This window comes from Leuciscus leuciscus, assembly GCF_965113295.1.
Source record: "Leuciscus leuciscus genome assembly, chromosome: 2".
NCBI classification, from domain to species: domain Eukaryota; kingdom Metazoa; phylum Chordata; class Actinopteri; order Cypriniformes; family Leuciscidae; genus Leuciscus; species Leuciscus leuciscus.
In genome coordinates, this window is record NC_138726.1 from 45685960 (window position 1) to 45706543 (window position 20584).

The 20584-nt window shown below is 37.4% G+C and overlaps 1 protein-coding gene and 2 long non-coding RNA genes across 5 annotated transcripts in view; 2 read left to right on the forward strand and 1 right to left on the reverse strand.

Annotated features, from left to right (window-relative positions):
• The first annotated feature begins 2752 nt into the window (after positions 1-2752).
• LOC309487007 (phosphatidylinositol-binding clathrin assembly protein) overlaps positions 2753-20584 on the forward strand; it is a 55386-nt gene continuing 37554 nt past the window's right edge. For 2 of the 3 annotated variants that reach the window (XM_082154550.1, XM_082154549.1), the window contains exons 1-2: positions 2753-4143; positions 18049-18191. In XM_082154550.1, the coding sequence (XP_082010676.1) occupies positions 4014-4143; positions 18049-18191 (273 nt within the window). In that variant the 5' untranslated portion in view covers positions 2753-4013. The remainder of the gene's footprint in view (positions 4144-18048; positions 18192-20584) is intronic. The other variant, XM_082154548.1, reaches the window with a different exon arrangement.
• On the forward strand, positions 4150-11553 carry LOC309487539. Its single transcript, XR_014201875.1, has 2 exons — positions 4150-9803; positions 9837-11553. It is a non-coding gene; the product is annotated as an uncharacterized lncRNA (long non-coding RNA).
• LOC309487537 lies at positions 18230-19548 on the reverse strand. Its single transcript, XR_014201873.1, has 2 exons — positions 19438-19548; positions 18230-19396 (listed from the first exon to the last, which is right to left on the reverse strand). It is a non-coding gene; the product is annotated as an uncharacterized lncRNA (long non-coding RNA).

Here is a 20584-nt window from a genome sequence, read left to right on the forward strand (position 1 = left end):
ATATATATTTTAGAATAAAGTGATCCATAAAGTGATGCAATGCATCGTTCTATTACATTTAATTACAGAATCTGAACTATAACATGTTATTTACATATCAACATCTCTTGTTTCATTAAGTAGGATGCTCCCTGGGGAAGTGATCAGTTGCCAAGGGCTACTGCTGGATCTAGTTGCCATGGAAATAATTGCATCTGCTTACCTCTAGATGGGGCTGGCACATCAGCTGTTCAGATTGCCTAACTGCAAGTAGGCCTATTCAAAAACTGACTAGATTAGATCTTGTAGAAATACTTTTGTAGATTACTTAAATGTTGCGTGTGTGTGTTCCAGTGTAAACACATGAATGTTCATTGCAAATGCATTGTCCTTGTGCACAAGAATACCACAGCGTGAATAGTCTTTTAGTCATTTTAAAGTAATTTTGTCAGTGATGTAAAAAACAGCTACACACATCTTGTCTTTGTTCAGCTAGCTCTGATTTCTAGCCAGAGTGTCATCAGTTTTTAAAGTACACTATATAGCCATATGTGACACTAGTTCAAATGAAGCTATTTATACATAAAAAGTGTATTATTTCAAAACAATATATGTTCTCCTGCTCCTCCCCAGTGAAGTCGATGGTTGACACCATTGTGGGTTTGCTCTTTAAACCACTTCCTCATACAGAAAGGTGTGTTGAATGTTGTACTTCCCCTTAAAAACATTTCCTTTTGCTCACACCAACTCTGACACTGGGTTTTAATGCTTTAGAGGTCACAGGTCATTGTTTTTATTTAACTGATATTCATTTGTTCACTACATAATTATGGTATTTATAAATCTTATATATATATATAAAAAAAAAGGTTCAAGCAAAATGTGTGAAATGTTTGTTTATCTATTGCATTTTGTAACTGGCCATATGATGCCCTTTGTGGAATCTATGTGTATTTATAATGTATTTGAATTATTTAATTGTCTAGTTAGTGTTTCATTAAAGTATTATTTCACTGTAAAAAATTATATGATCAGTAAGTTGACAACATGTTTTTACATTGCTTTAACTCATCAAAATAAGTTAATCAATTTTCAACTTTTTTGTTTTTTTACAAGTTATACAATATTCAAATATTTTTTTTTTTTTTTTTTTTTAATGTAGGCTAATTTGAGCTGAAATGACTTAAACATCCAAGTTGATTGTACTTAAAAAAATTAAGGCAGCTCCCTTTTTTTGTTTTATTACATTGTGGCATTTTAAACCAAAATACATGGTCTCACTGCTCTGAAGTATATAGGCAAACAAAGAAAACAACTCTGTTCATGCTTGTGGACACTTTCTTATAATTTCATTGTGCTTTGCTCCATTAATATGGTGAAGAGCACAAGACATTTATGTCAGTCATTTAAGGGCAAAGAGACATGAAGCTTTGTTGTGCTTCTGATGTCGTTTTCAGAAAGACAGACATACTCACATAAAAATAGCTAAAAAGCTTTTCTATGATACATTTTGAACATACTGATGAGCTTATAAACTTCAATTATGCAAGAATGTTTACAGTTCCTTGATATATTATTGCTAATAGAATAGGCCTACAATAAAACATATTTACGTGGTTAATAATAATAGGCCTTATGATAACACATATTTCTAAATATGTGACCCTGGATCACATAAGTAGCACAAGTAGCCTATATTTGTGGCAATAGCCAATAATACATTGTATGAGTCAAAATGATCGATTTTTCTTTTATGCCAAAAATCTTTATGATATTAAGTAAAGATCATGATCCATGAAGATAATTTGTAAATTTCCTACTGTAAATATATAAAACATTTATTTTTGTGAGTGAATGCAGCACGAACATAAATGGATAACTTTAAAGGTGATTTTCTCAATGGTTTATTTTTTTTGCACCCCCAGATTCCAGATTTTCAAATAGTTGTATCTCGGCCAAATATTGTCCTATCCTATCAAACCATACATCAATGGAAAGCTTATTTATTCAGCTTTCAGACGATGTATACATCTCAATTTCAAGAAATTGACCCATGTGACTGGTTTTGTTGTCCAGGGTCACATATTATTAATTTTGAATAGATTTTTACTCCAAAAATGTAAGAATATTTCGACAGAGGCACACTCGATTGTCTCGCTGTTGGACAACGAGTATAGCTCAGCGACTTCTCTGATTGTTTGATTCTGATTTCCAAATAGGCCTACTTGGAATGCAGATAAGATCCTTGCACAAAACATTCCACTTAAATTACATTAGCCTACTTTAAAATGTATCCCATGAAAACATAAAATATGTTTTATTCGATAAAAAGCCATGTCATTCATCATGAACATTATTGATTCCCAAGCTGGATTTTCGAGTCCCTAACGGCTAATGATTGAACTGCAGGTCAGGAAGTTCGATGTCGAAGTTGTGATGTCAACTGGAAATGGCAAATTAAATCACATATTTTTTGATAGTTCAAAAAAATACAAATAAAATGGTAGAGGAATAAGAAAATAGGCTATATTATATATATTTTTAAATATTTTTATATATATATCATTATATATATATATTTACATATATTATTCGTTATATTTGTTCAAATGTTTTTCTCAAAAGCAATCTCGGTTTATGGAATAACTGTCAAAAAAGAATGACAACAAGAGTTTAAGTAGAGAGTGGCAACGCTATTTCCCACGAACTAGTGAACGCCACTTGCTCCCGCCCAATCAAACTCCAGCTCTTCGTTCACCTGATCACAGCGAAGCCATTTTGTCCTGAACGGCTCCGCCAGCGCATTCTTCACCAAACCGGAATAACACAGAGCTGACAGTTCGAACCACAGATACAGCGACAGACAGGGGGCTTATAGCTTAACCACCCCTCAATTCAGTCCCGAGCAACTCGACGTCTCTCGTTCTCACAACGGGCGGAACCGTGTCGTATACGCGGACTAAAAGGAGACTTTAAGCGGGACGGAAGGGCAGAGAACCAGGCATCCGGTTAGACGCGCTGGCTCACCGGGCTGGAGTCCAACTTGAGCCGGACACTTTCAGCTGTCTTCGTCGCGATGCACGCTGGACTTCTTTTTAACAACATTTACCATTCTTTTTGAAGATTATGTATTTAGGAATAGCTTAGGCTCGAGCAGGATTGGTTTTTGTTAGTAAGGTTAGTTGTCTAAATATAAGAAAGCTGGAGCAATAATTCAAGCTCAGATGTGATTTATCTACTCAGCTGGCTGGGCAGATAGTTTAGGTTGTTGATTAGATAAATCGCCTAAATTGATTGGTTACATAATACTTTTGTTTAGTTACCTGTATAGTTACATTTTTGAGTTAATCCACCTTTCTTACCGCCTCTTTGCCAAGTCACTTATAGGGTTTGGTTTGTATGTCTATGCATATTTCTCGCAAGAAAACCTGTCAGAGTTCTTGACTGGTTAAGTCTTGGTACCAGTGTAATAGCAGGTTTATAAAGGCAAGAAAACCCACAGAATAGTTTTGCTTATCTGATCTCAATCTAGTCTGCTGGTGCTTCTTATATCCAGTTTGTTTTCTTTTAAAAGGTCTTAATTGGTGAGGCTCAAGCTGGCTGACAGGTGATATTTTCTGCCTGAATCCTCTGAGCTGGCCTGACCGATAGCTATGACATTTTCCAACAGTTGTTTTGTATCTTCAGACTTCAGTAATACCAGTATCTGTTCTTGGTGCCAATGGTTTATGAGTAATATTAGCTAACAAAAGTTCAGATCGCCCCTCCAATTTAGTTACGGCATATCTAGTTGTGACATTTTTACTAGTTAAGTCAACTTTTCCTTCCCTTTTTTTTTTTACTACAAGTGTATCAATTAGTGCAGGTTGACTTGGTGGCGGTTCAAACGTATCAAACTCAACAGTTTGCATCAAGTCAGTGTATTTTTGTAAAATTGTCAACTCCTATACTAGATCGTTGTGAGAATACACACGTCTACAGTGAGACCAGGTCAAGTTTAGTGTTGATTTTTCGTATCTCAGAGCTGAATAAAAATGTCAGGACAGTCCATCACGGATCGCATCGCTGCGGCCCAGCACAGCATGACTGGATCAGCCATCAGCAAAGCTCTCTGCAAGGCCACAACGCATGAAGTCAGTGGACCAAAAAAGAAACACCTTGATTGTGAGTATGCCAAAAAGATACAAAATCCTTGTATTTGTACTTGCACAGTCTCTTCGCAGGTATTCTTGGGTGCTTTTTAAAAGCTCAAAGTGTTACTGCATCCCTGGCATGCAGTTCCACTAGCCTTGGCTTGCACATCCTCAGCTGTCTGGACACCAGTGATGAATTGGAACATGCTCGTGATGGGAATGCTGATCTCTCTTCAGACGCTGTCAGTTCAAGGAGCTGATGCCACTGTGGCGCGGCAGTATAGGGTCATTTACTGACTTTGTGGCCCATTTAATTTTTTTGTAATTATACATGCGTTATTGCAGCAACGTTGAAGCAGTTATGTCATCATACAGAGAGCTTATATTTAATAATATCTGCTTCATAATAACCACTTCTGCTTGAATCGGTAAATGCAGCTGTCAGGGTTTCTGATACATTGTGTTTGAAGTCATGTGGTGTGCGTAATGTCTTCACGTCTTGTTGTGTGATCCCTCTTTAACAGTCATTGTCGAGATGGTGTGGGAGTGATGAAGGTCAACACAGGCGTGTGTGCATTGAAGCATTGAGGCATTGATTCTTTTGACAAAAGCAGAGTTAATGCAGAATGCAGCACGTCAGTTTCATTTTCGCATAGGCAGTGTCTAAAGAGATTACGAACAGAGGGCTGCTGAAGTATTTGTACGACTTGTGTCTGACATTCTGAACGCAGCCAAATGCATCTTGGTGCAAAATGCTCTTCATCAAGGGATTTGTTTCTTATTAGACCTTTATCTGTGATTCCCCGATGGAATGAGGGAGGCTGGCTGCTTCGGCACCTGTCGTGCTGTAAGACCACAGGCTGACTTGCAGCCAAGAAAACGAAAAAACCTGATTGGTTTGTTTTATGTTTGTGTCTTTGATTCATCCGTGTTTGTAGAATACAGCCTCATGTTTAGTCTGGATTTGTTTCCTGTGTTAGCCACTGGGTTATGTGGCCTAGTACGGTAGTCTGTGCCGATCTGCCTGCTTCATTGCTTCTGTTTTAATCTTGCAAACACTGCATAACACAATATTTTTTCAGAATTACACAAGGTCAAGTGTTGCTTACTTCCTCTTTTTTTGCTCAAAGCAGAGAAGTATTATATCCAGAAACATTTCTACATGACTTGTTCAAACCGGTTCTTAGAATTGGGGAATTTCAGAAGCCTGACTTGAATGACGTCAGTTGTGCCAAGACCATAGCCTATACGTCATAATTATTTATTAGGATGCGTTAGTATTGGTTATCGGCTGATATTAGAGATTTTCTTTTCAATTTATTGATGTTTGTTGAAATTGGAAATTTTATTGAGACAGGTAACTTCCCCACTTTTTACATTTAGATTAAATTAAAGGTACTATTTAAAAAAAAAATTAATAACATGAAATCTTTAACACATCTTAAAAAGAATATCTATTTTTAATTCTGTAATCTGTAGCCTATATTTATAATTTTGTATTTGAGCAACACAAACATTATAAATGGTTTAATTTTTAGTTTTAGTTTTTATTTATTTAGACAACATAGTACAATTTTAATGTATCAACATTTATTGATTATTATTAGCCATAACTTTAAAATAATGATTGGTTTATGTGTTGTGTATCTGCCAGAAATGTAATATTACTGCATCCCTATAATTTATCATAGCTATCTCCCAGAATAAGCCCAGTGTTTATTCATTGCTTTTTCATTCTGGCTAAAGCAGTCTGTGAGATTGGAAATTTAGATAGCTAACAACAAAGTTGTTAATGTGACACTTTTTCTCTCTCTCTCTCTCTTGTAGATTCTATCTTTTATTATGTAGTTTTGTCCAGTTTGCATTCACTTTCCTGTTCTGTGCAAACAGCAGTGAGATTTGTACTGAGTCAACAAACAGATTTTGCACTGTGACCTCTTCGGAAGCAGTGAGTGGGACAGTGTCTTTTGGTAGAACTTGAGCTTACTGAACTGGGATCTGTGCTCAGTCTTACATTCTAACCAGGAAGCTAACTGGGGAATTGTTCTCGGATTGGTACAGAAATAACACTGCTACATGTCTCAGTTTCAGATTTCTCACTTTCCATTGAACATTTACAGGACCTCTTGATGGCTATTGCACACAATAATGACAAAAGACGGCTTAAATCAACATATCCAATCTAATTTAGGCTACTTTTACAAATTTTTGGGTGACAGGTTGCACTGGATTTTATTAGTCCACTGGGGAAAATGTTGTGTTTACAAATTACTAGGCAGCTTTAATGAGAGTTTCTGAGTAAGAACTAATAGCTAAATTTGGAAGCTTTGTAGCATCGTATTTTTCTTCAAGAGTTTCATTTGTTTCTGAGTATATGTTATGTATGTATAAAATAAATGTGTATATATATTCTTTTTTTTTATATATTTATTACGGGTGGGGGAAAAATCAATCTTCTGCCCATTTGCATTGATTCACAAATTTCATTTCTTAAACCTCGCTGTACTACTTAAAGTTATTGACACGTTAGAGTGTTATTAATCACAATAAGCCACGAAAAATTATAAATATATATGTATATATAAAGCATGTATATTTTTATGTATTTTCTCTTCTGTTCATGTAAAGAGCTGTTTCTTTGACAATTGTGTTGCAAATAGGCACACATAATCTTTTTTTATTTTTTGAGAGCCTTGTCATGAATGTTGCATTCTTATGGTGCTCAGGCTAAAAATGTAACTCTTAATTACCATTTGAAGAGGTCTTAAATTTGGGGACAGAAACGAGAATCGCGTTATGGCTTAATTTGAGTTTGACTGCTAAACTTCAAAAGGCTATGAATTCGCAATCAATGAATACCACAGATTTATGCCAAGCGATTGGCAATTGCTAATGATCTACTGTTGGTGAATTATAAAATTGTTTTCCTTATGGTGTTTATATTGCCTGCAAACTCATTGCCTTTCTGAGAAATTGTGTTCTAATAAGCACAGATGCTTTGTATACAGGGGTTACAAGGGCAACTGTTATATTTCTGCTGTTCCATAAGCGCCACCTATTGTCAGAGTAAATTTGGATTTTGATTTAGCCCTTTACACGCAGTGTTGTTAACTGGTGCATCGTAAAGAAGCAAATGTGCATTCAGAAGGTGCATATCATATCACATATAGGCTAATCATATATTTTAAATATAATCATAATATCATAATTTATAGAGAAGCACAATACTACATTTTTCCTTTGATACGATAGCCGATTATTCAGAATGATAGGCCGATACCGATAGTTTGATTTTCTTAAGGAAAAAATCTCACCCAATTAATGTTGTAAACTATATAGGCAAACCCTCTCATTTTGTACATTGCTATAACATTAGAGGTTAAAATTAACTCTTTTCCCGCCATTGACAATTTTCAGAATTTCCGTGTTTTCACTGTTGTACGGTAGGGGGCGTTATTATGCGTCTTCTGAAAGAGTAGAGAATCTCCGGATCAAAACACAGGCAAAGCAGAAGCAAAAACAAGCGTTAAAAACATTGCTTATGCACGTTGTAATCTTGGGGGAAAAAAACTCAATTTATCTCAGCTTTTTGTTTAAAATGTTGCTTTTTTATGAAACTTACCCACTTTCAAGTGTTTATAAAAAAGAATAAATGAAGCTGTGGCTTTGTTCTTTCTTCTGATGTATTGTGTGTTCAGATATACAACAAAATATTCTAGGGGCCATGACATTTTTGTGAAAATTATCAAAAACACTGGTGGTGACTGGCAACAAAAAAAAAAAAAAAAAAACGCTGGTGGGGAAAGAGTTAATAACAGAGCCCAACCAATTTTTAACTGCTATTTATTTTCAGATAAAATTACACTCTAATAAAAATGTTTGTTTAAAACTTAAATGTTTGTATGGGGTAAATGCAAGGTCAAGTGACATTGTCCAGAAGCTGTTTTATTGACATCTTTCCGCGGTTGAAACTCTGATTGAGCGATTACACGAGACATTATACATTTTGGTAAGCTGTACCGAATCTTTCGACATACCTTTTGATGTTTTTCGTGCTAGAAAAGTGAAAGAAAAGACTTGGGCTCCATGCTGCTGCTTGAAATAAAGTGCTACAACGATCTGTCACTTCACATTTAAGAGCATCAAAACACAATTTTGTGATGAAATGGACATCATTTTATCAGAAGTAACAAAGCACAACACTCTTTGCGATGTTTTGGATGGGAGGCGTGCTATAAATAATGTTTGATGTAGGTAAAAAACATGGACTTGGCAACCCTGGCTTGTACTGTGGTTCGGTAGAGCCTGCTTTTACGCTGCTGTTTTTTAATTGTTAATGCATTGTCCAATTAAAGGTAGGGTAGGCAATTTTAAATCAGGCTGTCTATAGCAAGCTAGCTTTGAAAGCAGAAGATCCCACCCTCCCTTTTATAGCGCTGTCTAAACCCACGCATCCTTCAAAACAAGTGAACGCGTACAGCAGGGAGCAAACAGAAGTGTCACGAGAGATGGCGTTAAACTACCTCATGTCTCAAAGCACATAACATTACAATAATGATGAACAAAGAAAAAACGTAGAGAACTGATCTGTACCCCCTTACCGCTGCAGATTCATTTCGGCGTTGATGGTGTTAATAATAATTTAGTATTATTAGTGTTAGTATTATTATTACATTGAGACGTATCTAAATTCTACTGTACAACAGTAATATATTTGTCAAGTTAAACCAAACATTTATTTTGACGGGTTGCCGTGAAGACCTTTGAGTTTCCGTGTGTTTTTGACATGACGATAGTTTTTCTCAAATTAAACTGCAACATGTTGATGAAGTGACTCTCAGAGCGGCTCTGGAGATTGAGTTCATGCATTCATGTCCTCATATAGTGAGACGGCAGAGGCTGAAAACAGTGCGAGTGTCACACGTGCTTCTGTGTGTGTGTGTGTGTGTGGGGGTAAATGAAAAATTCACACAGACATGCAGGATTTGTATTTAGATAGTCTTACTCTCGTGCCCAGATGCATTCTCGGGTACTGAAATTTGGCACAGATTAATTGAATGTAAATCGGTACTCGGTAGTATCGACGTAATTCGGTCGGTGTCCTTAAAAGTACCAAGTTCGGTACCCGACCCTAGTGCTCGGTTAGTGACGTCTGTCTAAAGCCGCTTTTCCACTGCATGGTACGGCTCGTTATGGCTCACTTAAATAGTACCACCTCGGTTAAGGTTCCAAGCGAGCCAAACCGATACTAAAATGTGACGTGTAAACACTGCAGATCACTGATTGGTTAGAGAGAATCATCACTACCAGCGTCATTGGATTTGCGACACGAGACACCAAACTTGAACAAACAAACTTCTTCGTTTTGCAGTGAAAAACATCCACATGCCGAGAATCAAGAACACCATTCCATCGATATGCTCCATTGCTCCTGTGTTGCACGTTTGTTTGTCGCGTTTACGATTATGTCACGGCAATAGAGTATAACAATCAGTCAAGGCAAGTATAACGATCAGTCTATATTAGGGATGTAACGATACTCTCATGTCACGATTCGATATATATCACGATATTGAACTCTTGATAAAATATTATTGCTATACTCCAAGACATATGGTAAATGGTCAACAAAAATTGTACTGTTGATTAAAATGCTAAATTTGGTATTACGTTGGGAGTTACTTGGTGCTGGTAACACAATGCACAGGACAATGGTGACACCAGAATCTAAAAAATATTCATGATTCTGAAACTGAAAAAACTGAAGATATGCCTTCCACAGATGATATATATGTATATATAGATATAAATACATTTAGACCATTTAACTTGGTGATTGCTATCAGGATGTTAACCAGCATAACAAACAAATGTTTCTGGAACAAATCACCTACCCTGCCTTTAACTTCAACAGCCCTAAATTCAAAACGAGACATTTTCTTCACACAGTGTGAGTTGCGGATTTTGATTGACAGGATGTAATCGTCTCTGATCATTGGCTGTTTTTAAACAATAGTCGATAGTGAAAATAATTACTTTTATCAAACCTGTATTTGAATTGAAAATTGATTTTTTTTTTTTTACTGTCATTTTATGGTTTACGATGTTACCATAAACATTGCTTTTCCCTGTCCAATGTGCCTAATATAGTATTAATTTTATTTATGCAGGTCTTAAAAAGCATTTCATTTGATGCATATACCATTCATAAGATTGATCATTTAACTAGCCGTTCAGTTAACCCACCAGACTAATTGATTTTGAATGTGTGTGGTTCTGCACATGCCTAAAGCAGACTTTTACGCCCATAGTCAATAATCCTGAGACTATCCAACTAGCAGCAGTCTGAATCTGGAGTGTGTCAGGGTTAAAGGTGAAGTGCTTCTGATTTAGAACTAGACAGCTGAAATGATGCTGTGCAACAAAGACAAAAACAGCCATTCTCAAACATGTCTTGGGAAATACCACCCAGCCTTTCAGAATACAGATTACCCTTCAGGATGCTTTGTCAACAGTTTGTCCTCTGCAAGAGCAAACTGCTCCGCAGATAAGTAGCTTTTACTTATGAACTCATTGTAATTTTGTGGATGATGGATGTTTGTATTTGTATTTATTAAGCACCGAAGCATGTTGTATTAGAAGCAATCAAGCAGAAATAGAACCAGGAGCTACCGTTGACTGATCAAAGAGGATGTCTTTGAAGCACAGATTCAGTGGAGCTTTTTTTAGGTAGAGAAGCAGTTGATCAATGTTTGTGGAGCTTCGTTCAGTGTGAGGACACAACTGCACCACTTTAAGAGAGCTTCCACATGCTGCATGACACATTGCTTCTGTTCCCTTCACGCTCATAGTGCTGATGTGGCCTATTTATAGCTGCTGAGGGCCTTTGGCTCTGTTTGATAGCTTGTTTTGTACCTTATAAGAGCCCTTGGCTCGTCTTCTGACATCTCCTCTGCAAAACCTGGGACTTTATTTATGACGCATCTCGGAGGAGAGAAATCTCAAAGCTCTTTTTTTTTCTCTCATGCCCATATGTGCGAAACTACATATTTTCAGTTTCGGATACTACAAAACTATAACCTTTTATTGCACAAAACTATCCTTGTCCTCACAAAAAAAACAGACAGTCTTAAAGAAGCATAATAATTGGAAGTTTGAAGTCTTAGAGTAATCCTTGAAATGTAATGTTGAAGACAGTAAAAAAACAAAAACCCGTTTTAGGTCATTCCATGTCAAATCAACCAAATTTCAGAAACTTCCCAGGCTCAAATTTTGTTTGATTTTTTTGAGGAGAGACAAACATAAATAGTGATGAAAGCCAAAATATTAAATGTAGTAAATGGATATTAACTGGGTAATCCACTATTTTGTAGAGGGGGTCAAAATGACAATTTTCACCTGAGATTTGGAGCCAAATGGGGGCATGCAAACTTGGGGTAAATTTTTTTTTTTTTTTTCAAGAATTGCTTTCCCCATTTTTGATCTGTCACTGTTGGCATAGAATGCAACAGAGATTGTTAAAGTCAACAGATTTTACTAACAGACCTCCCAATCTCCGTGTAAAAATAAAATGATGATGCTGCCATCTTTCTAAAGTCATTTTTACCCCCCTGTAATTTGGCTCCAAATCTCAGGTTAAAATGGTCATTTTGACCCTCCTCTACAAAATAGTGGATTACTTGGTCAATATACATTCACTAAATTTAAGATTTCAGCTTTTCTTCTTCATTTATGTATTTCTTTCAGCAGAAAAAAAAAAATCCACATTTTTAGCCTGGGACATCTGGTTGAGTAGACAACCATGTAACACTTCTTTGGTGTTTGCGAATATAGAGGCGCACATTCACATAAAACTATAGACTTCCAATAAGCTTAAACCTCTCATTTATCCTTTTTAAAGCATATATAAAATATATAGGCTACAAATATAAATAATCTGAATTCTAGTTTCCTAATTTCCTGACCTTTCCTAATTTGATCATGCTATTTTGGACATTAGACATTAATGCGTCAGCATTCATGCTTAAAGATTTGCATTTGATTTTTCTACTTTCTGGTATTCCTTGCCTTAAATGACATTTCTTGGGCTTTGTGAGAAATAAAGGGCAGCTGATCTTATATATGATTGTGTGGCTTTCTTTTGTCCTTTTTATTATAGACTGGAGCTTTATAGAATTCTACAAGCTGTGCTCCCAGGTTGCTGATTAGTTGCAAAGCTGTGGTGAAAATGAAAAGAGAGGGAGAGAGGGAGAAATATGGGAATGACATGTGAGGAATAGCTGTGGTATTCCACAGAACTGTGTCACTGAACTCACTGTTCAGGAATCCCATATAGGCCTTTTACAAAAATGTCACCATCATCACATTTATGTTCCCAGAACGCTGATCAAATACTGACCTCGTCTCACCACATTTCAGACCATCCACCAGATAAGCATAATTTCCTTTTCCAGCACTTCACAGTGCAATCACAGCAACAAGGCCATCAACACACATCTCGAAGGAAATGGAGGCAGAGATACAAACATAGCAAACAAGCCCTCAAAAAGAATCCCAGCTATATTTAATAGAGGTCCCAGGTTCCCCAGACAGAGGGAGCACAGTTGTTTATTTGGAGAAGAATTCTCCTTGCTGTTCTCCTTCAAGCTAGCTGAAGCGGTTAGCCGATAAAAGACTCTCTGCGCTCATTAAATCCAAAATGGTTTGCTGTTCTTATCTACAGGTTAGAGAGTTTAGCATTTGTTTTTGAGCATAGAGTTAAATCTCAACAGGTCTGGAGGTCCTCTAATCTTCGTGATTAGCTTTTCCACAAAGGAAATAAGTCTTTTTTATATGAATTTTTTATTCGAGTGAAATTATTGTTTTAATAAATCTTTTCATGCTCTTGCTTTGGAGGTCCATATAGTCAGTAAACATGTCTGTACACTGTGGGCAAGTGAAGTAACTGGTGTTGCAGCTGAACACCGGTAACAGGCTATTGCAGCAAGCCTAATACGCACATGAATTTGTTCTTAATCTCGTTCTAATGTTTGTGAATTTGGAATATTCTAAATGAGCGCCACGTGCACAAGGTTAGTCGTTTGCATAAAACACGCCCAAACCATCTCCATATAAGGGCTTTCCGCAGAACCTTTACTTCACGGCTTTCGTTGCTAAACATAAGTTCAACTCTGCAAACTGCTCTCGACAGATCCTCGAGCAATGCCAAGTGTCATGCATGTAAACCTGCATTATTCAAAAAAAAAACCTTGAAGCTGAAGCTATAATGCAGCTTTTCTTACTTTTTCACTGTATATTATGAAATATATATAACATGAAATTAAATTGTATTATTTATGAATGTTATGATAAAAGTTTATATTAAAATTATTAAATATAATTAATAGTCATGTTAAGATGAAATATAACTTTTAAACATAAGGCCGCACATAGAAAGTGTTTTTTGCATACGTGTGGTTTTAGTTCCTAAATATTTGTGTAAATTTAGAATACATTTTTAGTACGAAGGTTTTTGGTGAATCATGATTTGTTCGTGAAAATGTTTGTTTGCAGATTTCATGCATGCTTAGTGAATGAGACTGGTTTGGGGATCTGGTTTTGTCTGAGAATATTGTGCAATAACATTGCAATACTTTGAAATGTCAATTCCCACTCCACCTCTATTGCATTATTCCAGAAGCAGAGGGCCATGGAGAACTGACCTGGAGTCAGTGATTAGTACACTTGGATCATGTAATTTGCATGGCAGCTGTGGCGGTTCAGAGGTGAGCACCAGCTACGGTCTTCTGGCTGACAGCTGGACAGACTGTCAGGCCACCTGGTCAATTTACTTCCTTGTGTACATACACACACACACACACACACACACGTACACGCACACACTCACGCACACGAACACGAGAGGCTTCCTGCCAAACTTCCTGTGCCTCATCAAGGCTCAATCCAGATTAATTTGTAAGCCGAGAATAAATCATGCTTTGAATCAAAAGTGCTTTAATTTGTAATTTTGTTCATTTTTCACTCTTGCATAGAGCTGGTTTTAATTCCAAACCAGTCTCCACCGGCCAATTATGGCAGCGACGTGCGTTTGAAACTCAAGTATTTTTTGAGCCTCTGTCAACTCTGACTGGTGGCAGGCTCAGCCCGGTAGGAACGTTTCCAAAGGGTTTCGTTGTCTTTCAGGCTAACAATAAGACTTTGACACAGGCAGACTGAAAGTGTGTGACCTCATCGCTCAAAGACTCTTCATTTGCTGCATTGCAGTGACATCACTGGGCCACAGCTTCCTTTCACCGCCTTTCTCGGATTCGATTCTCGCCACTGCACATCATTTCATGCTCTGGTGCACACATCTCAGCATGGAACCATGCAGGTGTGTGTGTGTGTGTGTGTGTTTGTTAGGAATAACATGGAAGTGTGATTGTATGTTTTTGTGAAACACTGTCAGAAACTCTATTTAAAGGCTGCGGTGTGAAACGCTGCCTGTTCTCTGTCACTCTGGGAATCTACTTTTGTGAACTTAGTGTGTGACACTCAGAAGCATTGTAAAGGACATAATTGGAGACTAGTATCATGTGCTATCGCTAACTATCTCATGATGCGATACACGTTGTATAATACAATATATGTCATAATTCAGTACATTGCTTTGCATCACAATTTAATTTGATCGGAATTGAAGTAGGGAGGAAATGGTTACCGGTTTGATGATAAACCATGATAAAAATCTCTGATGGTTTGTATTACTGTTTCATTATGGGACAGCAACAGCAGGGGGAACATTAGTTTTGTTTTGTGTGAAAACATGGCACAAGGCAGTAAAACGTTTAACAAACTCTACAACCTTTACAGTCAAATGCTGAGGGAAATTATAAGAATTAAATAATTATATGAATGTATCTCTGAAGGGAACCGAGACAAAAATATGTGGACCGTAACCTGACCAAAAAACTATCTCTAACTGGACTGGGGAATGCCTGTTTAATAGCTTGTGCTTATTTAGGCAACCTGCTTTTTTGGTTTAGTGAAAATACATTTGATACATGGATTTAAAGTATTATTACAATATTGCAAGAAAACAGCCCTGATATGCAATGTCTGAAAGCTCTGATCCAGGGTGTAATCAGCCATACAACCACATACATTCCCAGTGCTTCAAATGGTCAGAGTGGGGAGTTTCTTGCTCGCATTAACTGTTATTTGTGCCTCTCTTAGTCTTTCTCCAATTAAGACAATGACATTTTTGATCAATGCCACCAAATGTGCCCCGTTTTATCTGATTAAATCAGCACATATCCTCACTTCAGAAGAGTTTTTCACTCTCGTTCTTTTTCCCTCCCCCTCCTGCCAAAGGAGCCAATCAGCTCGTAGGCTCTCCTTCTGACATCATAGAAAAACAAGCAAGACAGAAGAAAGGAGACCGAGCTCTGAAGCAAAAGCCATGGTGCAGTTCAGTACTGGAAAGAGAGCGAGAGAGAGAAATGGGGAAAAACACTGTTGAATAGGCAGGAATCTCGTAACTCATCCCCCAACAGGCTGCAGTGTGTTTTTAATAGTAGTCACAGTACGTGAATATGCATTAATCTTGGGAAGAGATGCTGAATAGCTCAGTGGAGTTGACTTGAATCTTCAGGATCGCACAGATTTATTAATGCTGCTTGCAATACAATTACTGTTGCTCAGCCTAAGTACTAAACGTTGGCACGTAACTCGTTTGTGCTACGGGTATGAATGATACCTCAAAGCGTGCCTCTGTGTGCTATTACTTTTCTAAGTGATCAGGTTTTTCTCCCTGGTGGGTGATACCACAGACATGACTAAAGAGGGACCCCTGAGCGTTTTATAGAGATCAAAATATCATTTGCATTTGGGCCAGTAAACACCCACCTAGAATAACCTAGTAACCACCTAGAAACTACCCATAACACCCTAGCAACTAAGGCTGGGTATTGCTACAGATCTCCAGATTTGATTCCTATTCAAAACTCTCAATTCAATTCCAAATTTCCAAAATAGCTCAGTTATTAGTCGTTTTAAATGTATGAAAGAAAATCTCTCAGTTAAAGGCATAGGTCACCCAAGAATAAAAATTCTGTCATTTACTTGCCCTCCTTTTATTCCAAACCTGTTTTTTGAGAAACACAAAAGACGATATTTTGAAAAATGCCTCAGTGTTTTATTTGTATTATTCAGTAAAAGTCAGTATAGGGTCCAAAGTTTTTTCCACAGTTATTTCGGCTGTTCCATACATTCTTCAAAATATCTTATCTATCTGTTCCACAAAAGAAAAGAAAGTCGCACAACTCAAACTATGCTGTTAATACATGTATGCATTTGGCAGATACTGTTACAGGGTCCCTGCAGCTCCTCAAAAAGTCTTTAAAATGTCTTAAACTCAGTTTGAACAATTTTAAGGCCATTGAAAGTCTTATATCTAAATCTTATATCGTATATTATAAAAAATAAATTTTTATCATTAGTTCACCCAAAAATGAAAATTCTGTCATCATTTAATCACCCTCATGTTTCTTTCTTCTGTTGAACACAAAGGAAGATAGTTTGAAGAAGTTTGGTAGCCAGACAGTTGACCATAGCCATTGACCATTGACTAGTATTTTTTTTCCTTCTATGGAAATGTTTGATGATGACCAACATTTCTGAAAAATGTCATCTATTGTGTTCATCATAGGGTTGGAATAACATGAGGGGGAGTAAATGATGACAACATTTTCATTTTTGGGTGAATTATCTCTTTACACTTCAAAAGGCTTTTGGGCTATTGCAACAGGAAGGAAAGAGTAAAACATTATTTAACACATTAATTCTTTATATATATTTTTATTGTCTGCACAATAATCTGTTTATTGCCTTTCTTTAAATACAATATTACCAAATGAGCAAAATCAAACAATCTCAAATTCGTATGTATTGTTATATTAGTACATACACCAATTTACCAAGGTATGCATTTTACATGCATTCCCTGGGAATCAAACCCATGAACTTTGCTGCTATTTATTTAATTTCTATTTATTTAACGGACATAATAATGATCTCAACAAATAACTGCTGTTCATGCCAACTGAAGTAAACATTAAATTGCATTTCTTTACAGAATTATAACAATTATGGCATTCATTATAATGATCCACTATGTATACAAAACATGGCTGAGGCTTATCAACACGCACTGTAGTGCATTACATCCTCAATTTATAGGCCATTTGTGCCTTGCTTGCATTCTGTAAGTGTGTTTTGTAGATGTATAGCACATACTAGTGTGCTGTCTCTTTTACCAGATCCTTGTGATTCATCATCAGACTCCAATTGGGAGCTGCACTACTTACTACTAGAACTCCCTATTAGAACAACAGACAGGCCCACAGGGCCAAAATCCGACAGATACGGAGGAGTCGTCTCCCTCATTACCTGCTCTGTGTGTGAAAAGAATGTTTCTCTCAAGGGAAGGGAGAGAAGAGTTTTGCCTTTGAAGAACTAAAAAGAACACTGGGTTGAAGGAGGAATGTCTTCATTATGCAAACAGGACAGAACAGAAACGAGTTTTCGAGCATCTGATGGCGTTCAAAAGATGCTGCTTTCGTATGCGAGTACGCAAAGCAAAACTGGGGTGCTCGTGCATATTTAAAGATGCGACTCTCTTTATGGATCTTCTCTGCTTGTCTGTGAGTTGCATAACAGAACGACTGGTTAGAAGCCCGTCTAACCCTCTGTGTAGAATACTGAGAGATATTATGAGAGTCCGCTGAGATCTGCTTCCATTAGCACCCGCTGCAGATACATTCATATGTTTCACGCAATGTGAGGGCCCTGCTATGTGCTGTGTTTATTGAAACATCTTGTGCAGGGTCTTAGAACCATTCGAGATGTGAATCAGTGATGTGTGTTGCTCTAACGTGTGCGTCATGTGTGTTTTCAGACTTGATCCACTGCACCAATGAGATGAATGTGAATGTTCCCCAGCTGGCTGACACACTGTTTGAGAGAACCACCAACAGCAGCTGGGTTGTGGTCTTCAAAGCGCTCATCACCACACACCACCTAATGATGTATGGAAATGAGGTGAGATTCTGCACTTCAACTTCATACTTTTTTTGGGGGGGGGGGATTTGTGGTTCATATCAGACAACCTTCTGTGCAGTTACCATTGAAGATCCAGCATAGCTCGGTCAAATTGATCCTACATGACAAATCACAGCTCAGCAGTCACAATGTGTGTGAGACATGGTGACAAACAGTGAAAGCATTTTACATTGTCATCCTGAAAAGTTGGTGTTAAATCTGTGATGTTTTATATGAGTCAAAGTGACCTGCAAAATCATGGAAAGACTAAACGAGACATCTGATGAACAGAAAAGGAATAATGGAGGGACATATGGTTAGACGTGGTTTGGCACTGCAAGGATGATTCGCTGTCCTTCCAGTCTCCCTGGAGCACTGTCTTAGGCGTCTTACATTACGGACATCGCAGTTTATTGCTCTGGCCACATCTGCAGTCCTGTAGCAGGACCCGAAAAAGGGATGTTTCTTTTTTTGCTGAGTTTATTTTGTAACATTACTGTCACTTTTGATACATTTAATGCTTCCTTGTTGAATAAAAGTATTCATTTTTATGTGCTAATTGTTCAATACAGTGTTTGAGTTTGAAAGTGTGTACAGTTTATGCGCAGCAACAAGAGTTAGATAGAAATAGATACTTGTATACAAGCACAAACATGTAGTCCACTAATGATAAACAGCAGGTAGGTGAGAACATGACACACACACACACACACACACACACACACACACACACACACACACACACACACACACACACACACATTAATGATATATACAGTAGGACGTGACCTAGATGTGCACATGGCCTGCTTAATGCATTTTTACTACATAAGCTCTTCTAGAAATGCACTCACGTTTACCTAGCTACAATATCTAAATATACCAAATACTTGTTCTCTTTTTATCTAAAGCTAATTGTAATTATTACAGACCTTAAAGGTATAGTTAACCTAAAATGTTTAATTCTTTCATCATTTACCCTCCCACATGTCTTTCCAAATGTGTATGAATTTCTCTCTTTTGTGGAACACAAAATAAGATATGTTAATGGAAGTTGACCATGGACTTCCATTGTACTGAGAAAAAAAACAAACAAAAAAACAAGACGACATTTCTTAAAATACCTTCTTTTATTTTCCACAAAAGAAAGAAAGACATACTGGTTTGGAACAACATGAGGGTGAGTAAATAATGACAATTTCTTACTAATACTACACTACACTACACTACACTACACTACCACTACACTACACTACACTACACTACACTACACTACACTACTTCGAAATGCAAATTGTTGGCATTTTTAGAATTAAAAGAACACATTTTTGACTCATTTTCACCGTTACTTTTTCAGTTAGATAACTTGTGGGATTCAGTGAGTCAGAAGTTTGCACGATTCATTAAAAGAGTTGAGTCATTACTTTGTGAAATATACAGTACTACACTAGTCGCACTGTTTTTTTTTTTTAAAGGGGAGCCAGTGAAGAAAACGCATCTGTTGTATTGTCCTGGCATTATTGCGCAGTGAACTGTCCTTTTTATCTCATCACATTCAATTTAGACTGCAAGCTCACAACTCTGGATGGATATAATTACTTTTTCTGGCACAATAGATTCTGCAGGAAACAATGGCACACGCACACACGAAAACAATGGCAGTGCTAGTGACTCTCACATGTGTCCTTGTTCATTCCCTTGGACTATAAAATAAAAAGTCCTTCACTATACGTCTTGTGCTCGCAAGTGTCAGAGATAGTGAGCGTGGAGGACTGTCCTTCAGCACACCCTGTTCTATGGCATGACGGGGCACTAATCAGCCAGGGGTGGATTTTGTTATCGGAGCTGAACGTCTGGCCCGGGTCAGGACTGGTCTTAATCCTTTACCCAATTATGGTTTCAAAAACACACGTTTGGTTATCACTGTCTGTCGAGGAGCAGAGACATTTGGAGGACATTTGTCTTGTCAGCAGTAGTCCTGTGAGAGGGCACAGGAAGGGCCACAGATAAGGTATTGTTGATAAGGGCGTTTGCCCATGCGTTTGTGCGAATAGGACAGAAAAAGGGCGATGTCACTCAACGATGGCCCAGATACTGAACGTACAATTTGCTATAGTGACGACGTCACTGGGATTGTATGTTGTCTAGGGTAGAGATAGGAGAAGAAGGGGGGGGTTTGAAAAAAACATCTAGGTAGGATAACTTTAGGGATAAGGAACTTGCAGAAAGAGGAGAAAGACAGAAATTGCAAGGGACAGCAAGAGAAGCGGGTGGAATTTTAATCAGCTGGTTCATGCGGGGTCACACAGTAGACAAATTGCTTAACCTTGTATTTTAAGCAAGATGCTGTCCATCTAGACTGGTTCGTTTCGGGTACCGAAGGAAGACTGAGT